At 46.8% G+C, this 11,255-nt stretch overlaps 1 protein-coding gene across 1 annotated transcript; it reads left to right on the plus strand.

Annotated features, from left to right (window-relative positions):
• Nucleotides 1-2,022: 2,022 nt before the first annotated feature.
• Nucleotides 2,023-11,174, plus strand: LOC114627347 (cationic amino acid transporter 3-like). Its single transcript, XM_028775099.1, has 11 exons — nucleotides 2,023-2,410; nucleotides 4,854-5,012; nucleotides 6,121-6,298; nucleotides 7,393-7,505; nucleotides 7,652-7,874; nucleotides 8,037-8,176; nucleotides 8,274-8,376; nucleotides 8,506-8,717; nucleotides 8,864-9,030; nucleotides 10,811-10,919; nucleotides 11,053-11,174. Exons 1-11 carry the CDS (start codon nucleotides 2,038-2,040, stop codon nucleotides 11,172-11,174), a joined length of 1,899 nt encoding a protein of 632 aa, XP_028630932.1. The 5' UTR covers nucleotides 2,023-2,037.
• The last annotated feature ends 81 nt before the right edge of the window (nucleotides 11,175-11,255 follow it).

Genomic DNA, 11,255 nt, shown 5'->3' on the forward strand with positions numbered 1-11,255 from the left:
AAAACAAAAAAACTCCCTAAAACCCAAAATCCATCCCCCCCCAAAAAAAAACCCAAAACAAACTCTGAAATCATTAATGTAAGAACAATGTTTCTTTGATGTCTATAGGACATTTTAGCTTATTAATAAAATTTGGGGAGTGGGCTCTGGGGATCCCAATTTGTAGCTGATAGGCTAGAAATTCCTAAGAATTCAGGTTGAAGGTAAGTGAAAACTGGGCCAGTTTTGGGGTTGGAGCCCTCAATTTATAGATTCAGTGCTAACTCCCGGTAGACCGTGTCAGAACTGGATTTGATTCATGGTCCTCTAGCAGTCTGCCATTCTGGGGTGGTGGGACGTGCTGAACAGGTTCATGTCAACTTTATACAAGTCATCTGAGAGGAGGGAACCTCAGATAAGAAAATGTCTCCGTAAGATCAGGCTGTAGGCAGACCTGTAGAGCATTTTCTTAATTAGTGATTGATGGGGGAGTGTAGGGGTAGGGAGCCATGGGACCAGGAGGAGCGGCCCGGCGAACGAGTCAGGTAGAGATGTCCAAAACTGGAAAGTTTCTGTCTTGAGGTCAGCAAGAGTAGGATTGCTACCCCGGGGGCCTGTAGGTCCCTGCACACGTAGCCCTGAGCTCCTAACCTTTGCCTCTCACCAGAGGAGGTCACATAGCCTGTAGCCAGGTTTCATTTCCTTTGCCCTTATAAGGTCATGTCCGGCAGCACCTGGAATTTCTCCTCCTGCAAATGAAGTATCACCCAACACTCCTGCCCTGGACTAATGGTACATGACAACACAAACCTTGCCCTGGAGACCCTGGCCAGCTCCCTAGGAGCATAAGTACCTCCTTTTCCTCCCAATAAACACACAATGCTGTTCTCAGATAGACCAAGATCCTGCCTGTATCCACCCATGCCCTGCTTTAGCTTCCTTCCCTCCAGTCCGGCCCCATGTGCAATGCACCTGAGAGAGAGAAGATGACCTGGGATGTCAGGGGAGGGCCCAGTGCCACTGTGGACTGGTTATCCAGAGGCCTATAAGAAAGCATGAGGAGCCAGCCCGTAAACAGCACCCTTCCATGGCTTCTGCATCAGCCCCTGCCTCTAGCTTCCTTCTCTATTTGAATTTCTTTCCTGATTTCAATTAAAGATATGAACAGTGCTGTGAAAGCCAAATAAACCCTTGGTGTTTCATCAGAGCAATACTAACCCTAACTAGGACATAGGGTTACTTAACACATTCTGGGGGTCAGGGAAGTAAGTGATCTGTGCTGTGAGTACAGCAGGAAAAAAAACCCCAAGATCTTGAGTATCCACTTGACACGGACAGAGGTGGGGCCTGGATGTGCTGGGAGCTGTGAGGCTCCTTTCCTGGCTTTCTGTGTTGGGGATGGAAGTTTCAGGAAAGAAACTGCATCTTCAAACTGAACATTCTGCACGGATGACTACCCAAGTGGAACCATAATTGTGGAGGGGTTGGCGTGTTGGAGGACCGTGAACCCCGAGATTATGTTATTTACTGGAAAAACATGTTTTTAGTTGTGGTGTGGCTCAGTCTTAGCACACACCTTTAATCCAAGAGTTTTCTGCTTGAACATTTTAAACTGGATTAGAGTCAACCATAGGCCAAGAAGCAGAGCAAGCAACCGGTTGACAGGAAGTGAACATAGGACTTTTAAGAAAAACAAAAACAAAAACACAGAGCGTAAGAGGGAGTCAGAAAGACGTATAGAGTGACACACCAGAAGTAGAAGGGAGAGACCCTGGGCTTGAAGGAGGTGTTCTGGATATGGGCTTGAGGGAGGGGATTTTTTCTGGGACATAGTCTGAGAAGGAAGTTCAGCTGGGTGCTTTCCCTGCCTCTCTGAGCTAGCAGGCTTTCACCCCAGCATCTGGTCCAGAGTCTTCATTGGTAAAATGCAATGGTCGAGATTTTGTTAAAAACAACAAGTGCTTGAATTAAAGGCATAAACCACCACATGCTGTCAGTTGATCATTCATGATTTCTCATCTTGTTTTCCAGCAGAGATCCCTCTACCAGGCACTAAAAATGTTATGGCAGAATCTCCGTCAGTTTGGCCAGAAGTTGGTTCGCCGGCGGCCCCTGGCAGCAAACGAACAGTCTGAGTCTTCCTTGTCTCGATGTCTGACCACTTTGGACCTGGTGTCCTTGGGTGTGGGCAGTACCCTGGGTGCAGGCGTGTACGTCCTGGCTGGGGAGGTGGCCAGAGAGAAAGCTGGACCGTCCATCATCATCTGCTTTTTAATTGCTGCTCTGTCTTCAGTGATGTCTGGACTCTGTTATGCGGAGTTTGGAGCCAGGGTACCATGTTCGGGTTCCGCATATCTCTACAGCTATGTCACAGTGGGCCAGCTGTTGGCCTTTATCACTGGCTGGAACCTCATACTCAACTATGTCATTGGTGAGGAGATGGGGACTTAGAATGGGCATGGGTATGAGGTGGGGTGGAGTAGGCAAGGCGGGTTTTACTCCATTCGTAAGCAGTCACTTGGGGCAGGGAGCTTGGGTAGTGGGGACCCCAGATTCCATTCTCCCTTTTTGCTGCTTCCTTAAAGGATTAAACCTAGAAGTTAAACCTGGAAGAAGTGACATTTGTAGTGAATGGGCATCTGTTTCTTTTTGTTTGAGACAGTCTCACTATGGAGGTCCGGCTGGTTTCAACTTTGTGGAGATACTCCCAGCTTTGCCTCCCTAACACTAGGATTATAGGTGTGACCCACCATGCTTTACAAGGCCTCTTGTTTCATTTTTTTATGAATACAGGGTCTTATGTAGCCCAGGCTGTCCTTGAACTTGCTATATAGCAGAAAACAGCCTCAAATCTCTGATATACATGCTTCTACTTCTCAAGTGCTGGGATTACAAGGCATGTGTCATCTGGTCTGGCCTGGTCCCCCATCCCTTTTTTCCATTCCAGTTGTTAAAGTTTATTTTATTTTTAATTATATGTGTATGTGTGTAAGTTTGTACATGCAAGAGCAGGTGTCTGCAAAGGCCAGAGGCATTGGGCCACCTGAAGCAGGAGTCACAAACCACTTGACATGTGCACTGGAAACTAATCTCAGGTCTCATGAAAGAGCAGTGTGCTCTTGTAACCTCTCAGACATCTCTCCAGACAACCCCCCACCCCCTGGCTTCTGCTTTGAAACAGAGTCACAGAGTCTCACCATATAGCCCATGGTTGACCTGGAACTCACTATGTAGATCAAGTTGATCTTGAGCTCACAGAGTTCCCCTGTCTCTGCTTCTGGAATGCTGGGATCAATGGTGTGTGCCTCCATGCCTGGCTTTTCTTTTTTTTTCTTGGGGGGGGGGTCAGGGTTTTATATAAGTAGGCCAGGTTGGTCTTGAACTCTCTATGTTAGCTGAGGATGACTTGAACTCCTAATTCTCCTGCCTCTACCTCTTAAAAATGGGATCACAAGACTCCTTGTTTCATTTTTATGAATACAGGGTTTCATGAAGCTCAGGCAGTCCTTGACCTTGCTATGTATAAGAAGGCCTCACATCCCCTATACACACGCTTCTGCTTCGCCACACTCAGCCTGTCAGGAATTTTTTTTTTTTTTTTTTTTTTTGAGTGTCGAAGACAAGGGTTTCTCTGTATAGCCCTAGCTGTTCCAGAACTCATGGTATAGACTTCCTTGTTTGTTCCTTCCGAGTGCTGGGATTAAAAGGCCTGTGGGCTGTCTAGGGATGCCTTGTACATTTCAAGGAGATTAGCTTTATAGACTGTGTGTCATTTGGAGTGTTTGTTTACGTGCTACATTTTTGAAAAATTCCTAGACCACCATTTTGTTTGTTCTTGCAGTGTCTGGGCTCAAACCCAGGGCCTTGTGTTTGTGAGGCAAGTACTCTACCACAGAGCCTATCTCAAGAAACTCTTGTGACATTATATATATCTTTTATTTATTTATTTGATTGATTTTTAAAAGAGATTTAATTAATTAATTAATTAATATGAGTACACTGTAGCTGTCTTCAGACACACTAGAAGAAGGCATCGGACCCCATTACAGATGGTTGTGAGCCACCATGTAGTTGCTGGAAATTGAACTCACAACCTCTGGAAGCAGTGCTCTTAACCACTGAGCCATCTCTCCAGCCCCTTAATTTTATTTTTATTTGTTTACATTTCAAATGACATCCCCCTTCCCCGTTACCCCTCCACAAACCCCCCCAACCCCCTCCAAACTAACCCCATACACTTCCCCCATGAGGGGGCCTCTCCACCCACCCACCCACTCCTGCTTCACTGTTCTAGCTTCTCCCTATGCTGGGGCATCAAGCTTCCACAGGACCAAGGGCTTCCCCTTCCATTGATACCAGATAAGGCCATCCTCGGCTACATATGTATCTGGAGCCATGAATCCTTCCACGATTACTCTTTGGTTGGTGGTTTAGTCCCTGGGAGCTCTGGGTGGTCCAGTTAGTTGATATTGTTCTTCCTATAAGGTTGCAATCCCCTTCAGCTCCTTCAGTCCCTCCCCTAGCTCTTCCATTAAGGTTTACAGGCTCAGTCTGATGGTTGGCTGTGAGTATCTGCATCTGTATTGGTCAGGTGCTGGTAGAATCTCTCAGGGAACAGCCATACCAGGCTCCTGTCAGCAAGCAATTCTTGGCATCAGCAATAGTATCAGGGTTTGGTGTCTGCAGATGGGATGGATCCCTAGGTGGGGTGGTCTCTGGATGGCCTGGAACAGAGAGATTATATATTTTGTGTGTGGTTTTCACCCCTGCTCCTCAGAGCAGAGCTTGAGATTAGATATGTTTCTCTTTTCTTCCTATCTGTATCTAAGGGTTCACTTTCTGCTTGTAAATGAAGGTTCTCTTTCTTCTTGCAGGTGCAGCCAGTGTGGCTCGGGCCTGGAGTGCAGCTTTTGATGGCCTCATAGGGAACCATATCTCCCAAACCATGCAGACGACCTTCCCGATCCAAGTGCCCAGCTTTCTGGCCAAGTATCCAGACTTTTTTGCGCTTGGTCTGGTGATAGTCCTCACTGGTGAGCCATGCTGGAGAGGGGTGGTGAGTGTGTGGGAGGAATGGAGCTGGTGGAAGATGTGACATCCAAGGCACGGGAGGGCAGAGTGTGAGTCAGGGGTTTTCCCATACTGGGGGCTGAGTCTAGTAGAATACTGAGGAATCAGCTAATTACGTTATTTATCAATCCAGCCCCAGGTGGTGCTTACCTTTGACTTGAAGAGGAGAAAGGCCTAACTCAAAACATAAGGCATTATTCAAAGCTAATAAAACAGTTTCTCCCTGGGGCCCCACGTGGTTTTCATTCCAGACATTTTGCAGCTGTTTGACTCTGATGGCATTATGGCCTACATTTTCCTCGAAGATCCTGATTTTAATTTCATGTAATTTTTTTTCTCAATAAAGATGATTATTGTATGCATTAAAAAAAGAAGAAGAAGAAGACTGAGTAACAAATGCCTAGCTTTTGTACCGTCTTCCCCACTGTTACAATCCAGGTGTCTGTGGTACTCCACCCCCCTCTAACCTTCTGCTGAGATCCACTGATGTAGAATTAGTTTCTACTTCTGCAATTACATTGATTGATTGATTGATTGTATATGTGTGGGTTACATGCCTATGGAGGTCACAGGACAAATTGTGGAAGTTGGTCCTCTCTACCATGTAAGGGCCTAGAGACAGAACTCAGATTGCCAGGCATTTTGGTAAGCCTTTTTACCTGTTAAGTCATCTTGCAAGCCTTTCTTCCGTATGAAGACCAAATAAAAAAAATTAGATCTTACTTTATGTGTATATATTTTGCCTGTGTGTATGTATGTATGTATGTATGTATGTATGTATGTATGTATACCAAGTATCTGCCTGGTGCCATAGTGCCTGTGAAGGAAGTAGCAAAGCCACCATATGGGTTCTAGGAACTGAACCCTGGTCCTCTGGAAGAGCAGCCAGTGCTCTTAATCGACCATCTCTCCAGCCTAAGATTTTGACATTGACCCACAGTCTCTCTTCTTGTGTATCTGGGTTGGTTAAACTCTTTTAATTCCACTACTTGTGTCCTGGTATTGCAGGTGTGTGTGACCACAGCCATGTTAGGGTTCTTACTGCTTTTCTTTTTGTTCCCTTTCTTGCAGGAATCCTGGCCCTGGGAGCACGAGAGTCAGCCCTGCTCACCAGGGTTTTCACAGGAGTGAATCTTTTGGTGCTGTGTTTCGTCTCCCTCTCTGGCCTCATTAATGGCAAGCTACACAACTGGCAGCTCACAGAGGATGACTACAAACTGGCTCTGTCAGGATCTAACAGCACTGACAGGTCAGGTGCCTCAAAGGGCACAGGTAGCTCAGGGCAGGAAGGGGCACGGAGAGTAGGGGTCTGGCTAGTGGGCCCAAGTGAGGTATGTAGCAGCCCCAAACTGTGTGACAACAGAGAGATACTGTGGAAGTTGTGTATAACCTTTCATGCTTTTCTTTTAAAAATTATTTTGAGGCTTCTTGTTTCTCTTCTTTTTTTCTTTTCTATCCTTTTATTCTTTGTTTGTTTCTTTCCTTTTTCTTTTTTTTTTTTTTTTGAGACAGGGTTTCTTTGTGTAGCCTTGGCTGTCCTGAAATTCACTCTGTAGACCAGGCTGAGATTTGCCTGCCTCAGTCTCCTGAGTGCTGGCATTAAAGGGTTGTGTCCTGCCCCAACCCCATCAGCATTTTTGCTTCTGTCAAGACAAGGTCTCACTATATAACTCTAAATGTCCTGCATCTCTCTGTGTAGAGCAGGCTGGCCTTGATCTCAGAGATCCATCAGCCTCTGCCTCCCAATTACTGGGAGTAAAGGTGTGCACCAGTATCCCTGGCAGGTTTGTTTGCTCTAAAGATTTACTTATTTTATATATGTGAGTACAATGTATCTGTCTTCAGACACCAGCAGTGGGCATTGGATTGTGTTACAGATGGTCGTGAGCTGGGATTGAACTCAGGACCTCTGGAAGAGCAGCCAGTGCTCAACTGCTGAGTCATCTGTCTAGTCTCCTTTATGGTGGTTTTTGAGGCAGGGAATCATGGATCTCAGCCCAGCATCTAATTTACTATGTAGTGAAGGATGACCACAGACTTCTGATTCTCTTTCTTCTATTTCCCAAGTGCCAGGATTATACATGTTGGGATAAAATCCATAATATGTATGCTAAGCAAGCACTCTGTCAACTGAGCTATGGCCTAGCATCTCTTGTCCTGCATCTTCACTGTTTTTATGTTTTGAGACAAGGTCTTGGTGTGTAGTCCAGGCTGGCTCTGAAGTATATAGTTAGAGTTAGCTGTGAACCTTCAGCCTTGAGGTCCTGAGTGCTGGGATTATAGGCACACCTCATTATGCCCTGTGTCCCTGCCGTGATTTCCTCCTCCTTTCTCTTGCCACAGCTTGGGACCCCTGGGCTCTGGAGGGTTCATGCCTTTTGGCTTGACCGGGATTCTCCGTGGTACAGCAACATGTTTCTTCGCCTTTATTGGATTTGACTGTATTGCGAGTACAGGTGAGTGGTAGTCCCTCTGTCCTATCAAAAGCATATACGTGTAGGGCTGGTGGAGGGTTAGCCTGTTTTTGGGAGCATAGGAGAGGAGTGGATGTGTGTGGCGGCCTGTGAGTGCTTCTGAATCAAGGTCTGTTCCATCCCTGCAGGGGAAGAGGCCCGTTGTCCCCAGCGTTCCATCCCACTGGGCATCGTGACCTCACTCTTCATTTGCTTTCTGATGTATTTTGGTGTTTCGGCGGCACTCACCCTCATGATGCCCTACTACCAGATTAACATCAACAGCCCCTTGCCCCAGGCATTTATCCACGTTGGATGGGATCCTGCTCGATACGCAGTAGCTGTGGGAACCTTATGTGCCCTTTCATCCAGGTGGGTATCAAAGGTTTTTCTCATTTGCTGCTAGATTCTCAGCTGTCCCGGCCTTTGAAATAGAGAAGAGAGGGAGGGGAAATGTCATACACGGCTGAAGGGGCAGGGCCTGCTCATCGACACTCTCTGGAGTCTCTTACTTGTGTTTCTCTTCTCTAATAGCCTCATCGGTTCCATTTTCCCCGTGCCTCGGGTGGTGTATTCCATGGCAGAGGATGGACTCCTGTTCCGGAAACTTGCCCGTGTTCATCCTCGAACACACACCCCTGTCCTAGCCACGGTCCTTTGTGGAATCATTGCAGGTAAGACAACTGGCCTTACCAATTTCACCAGCTTGGCTATGTTCACTAGCTTATGCCTCACACGTTTTACACCAACCTTTTGTTCTCATCATTTTAGCATTTATGGCTTTCCTCGTTGAGCTCAGTGATCTGGTGGACCTCTCATCCATAGGGACCCTGCTCGCCTACTCCTTGGTGGCCTTCTCTGTTCTGGTCCTCAGGTGAGACTCCATCACACCTTGGCTGAGTGTTATGGGGCCATGAAGACAGTCAGATGCTTATCCTGGCTGTCACTTGTATGCATGGTGGGGGGCAGCTGGTAATGTTCCTATGCTATCTCACTCATTCAGGTACCAGCCAGACCAGAACTTAAGCTCTTGTAAGAAGGAGAAATCGGAGAGTGTAGCTGTTGAGCTGGAGCCTGGACTTGAACTTTCTTCATGCATGGAGCCTATTTCTCCAGAAGGGACTCCAGGGATTGCAAGGAGACTCTGTATCCGCACGAACACCACCCCAACTCTGAGATCTGGCCAGATTGTCTATGGATGTGCTTCCCTACTTGGTGACTGCTGAGACTTTACTCCTTGGGCATTTGGAAGCTGATAGCATGGGATGGATGTCATCAGCAGAGCAGGAGGCCCAGTACATACAGGTTTGGTGGGATGTAGCCCGGTGTTCTGACAGACTTCTCCCCAACTTGACTTGCAGTCCTCTTTCTGATGCTCCTGTGCCTGATCCTGGCCCAGTGGTCCACACAGCTATTCTCTGGACACCCAGTTTTGATAGCTGTGGCTGCTTTACTGTTGCTTCTTACTGTTGGGGTAGTCATTATCATCTGGAGACAGCCTCAGAGCACCACTCCTCTCCACTTCAAGGTAGGTGACTGACTCCTCTAAGGCAATCCACCCTAGGCAGGTGGTCACACCTGATTTAAGGTCTAAGTGTGTTTTACTTTACCACGGAAGGAAGGGGTGGGGACTGATAAAACCACTGGACATTCTGAGCATGGTGGTCCTTGTCTTTAGTCTCAGAACTCAGGAGACAGAAGCAGGGATAGGTAATCTCCCAGTTCGAGGCTAGCTTGGTCTACACAGAATATTTCAGGCCAGCAAAGGCTACATAGTGAGTGTCTGTTTCACAACCCCCTTCCAATACACCAGTGGGCAGAGCTCCCAGATACTCCAGAGGCTGGGGCAGGAGGATCACATATTAAAGGCCAGCATGAGCTGCAGCTACTTCTAGACTAGTAGTTTAGTGAAATTCTGTCTCAAAATAAAAATAATACAGGTATGTTGTTGCTACATACCTATTTTTTTTTTTTTGGTTTTTCTTTTTTTTCTTTTTTCATTCTTTTTTTTTTTTTTGGCTTTTCGAGGCAGGGTTTCTCTGTGTAGCCCTGGCTGTCCTGGAACTCACTCTGTAGACCAGGCTGGCCTCGAACTCAGAAATTCACCTGTCTCTGCCTCCCAAGTGCTGGGATTAAAGGTGTGCGCCACCACTGCCTGGCTCATACCTATATTTTTAATACTAGGGAGGTAGAGGGAACTCAGAAATTCAAGGCCATGCTCAGTTTGAGCAAACAAAAATCCCAAAGTGCCCTCTCCCCCAAGTCTGGGAGATGTAACTTAGTGGTACAATGCTTGCTTAATATGCATGAAACACTGGGTGCAATCCCCAATACTGAAAAGAAGCCAGAGGGAGGTGGGAGTGTAGTCAGATGGTGGAGTGATAGTTCAGAATGCATGAAGTCTTGGGTTTGATACTAACACCACATGAACCAAGAATAGTGGTGTATGTTTATAATCCCAGTACAGGGGAAGTGTAGGGGTTGGAGAACCAGAAATTCAAGGACCTCTTTGAGACTATGTCCAAAAAATAAGACATCTGCTGCTGGATGTGGTGGTGTGTGCCTTTAACCCCAGCATTCAAGAGGCAGAGGCAAGCAGATCTCTGAGTTTGAGGCCAGCCTGGTCTAATAGAATGGGTTGCAAGACAGCCAGGACTACTCAGAGAAACCCTGTCTCAAATAAGCAAAATCAGTCAAATTAACAAAAGACATCTGGGGGCTGGAGAGATGACTCAGTGGTTAAGAACACTGGCTGCTGTTCCAGAGGTCCTGAGTTCAATTCCCAGCAACCACATGGTGGCTCACAACCATCTGTAATGGGATCTGATGCCCTTTTCTAGCATGCAGGTGTACGTGTAGGTAGAACACTAATATACATAAAATAAATAAATAAATAAATCTTAATAAAGATATTTTAAAAATGGAAAAAAAAGACATCTGCTGCTGGGTATGCCTTCAATGTGCCTTTAATCCCAGCACTCAGGAGGCAGAGACAGGCAGATCTCTGAGTTCAAGGGCAGCCTGCTTTACAAAGAGAGTTTCAGGACTGTTATACAGGACTGTTAGCTAGGACTGTTATACAGAAAAACCTTGTTTCAAATCCCCCCCCACCCCAAAAAAAGGCACTCGGTTACAAGCCCCATCTCAGTGTTTCGGCACTCAGTATATGTCCGTTCTGCCACATCCCAGGGGGTCTCCAGTATGAGCAGGAATTGAGTGCAGAGCCCAGGGAGGGACTGTGTCTTTCACTCTTGGGAAAGAGCTCAGGGTGTCTGGTGTACACAAGGATTTACAGGCTATGCCCACAGGTTCCAGCCCTGCCCGTGCTTCCTGCACTGAGTATCTTTGTGAATATCTACCTGATGATGCAAATGACTTCTGGGACCTGGATTCGCTTTGGAATCTGGATGGTGATTGGTGAGTAGCTTACTGGGGAAGAGATCCTTTGGCAATCAAGTCCAACAGTCTTCTAATTGCCTGTCTTTGAAAGGTTCTGAGGCCATATGGAGAATTCCCCAATGGGTAACTCACTGTCTCTATTCCTTTTCAGGATTTGCTATCTACTTTGGATATGGGATCCAGCACAGCTTGGAAGAGAAGAATGACCAACAGCCAACAGCCTCAAGCTCCCAGACTCTCCAGGAACATACTCCCAGGGTTGAATTACCTTAACTGCGTAAACTAGATGCTTCAAGGACCCCATGGGTGTCCCTTCCCTTCCCTTCCCTTCCCTTCCCTTCCCTTCCCTTCCCT

The sequence above is a fragment of the Grammomys surdaster genome, unplaced genomic scaffold, assembly GCF_004785775.1.
Source record: "Grammomys surdaster isolate TR1022 unplaced genomic scaffold, NIH_TR_1.0 252, whole genome shotgun sequence".
Classification (NCBI taxonomy): Eukaryota; Metazoa; Chordata; class Mammalia; order Rodentia; family Muridae; genus Grammomys; species Grammomys surdaster.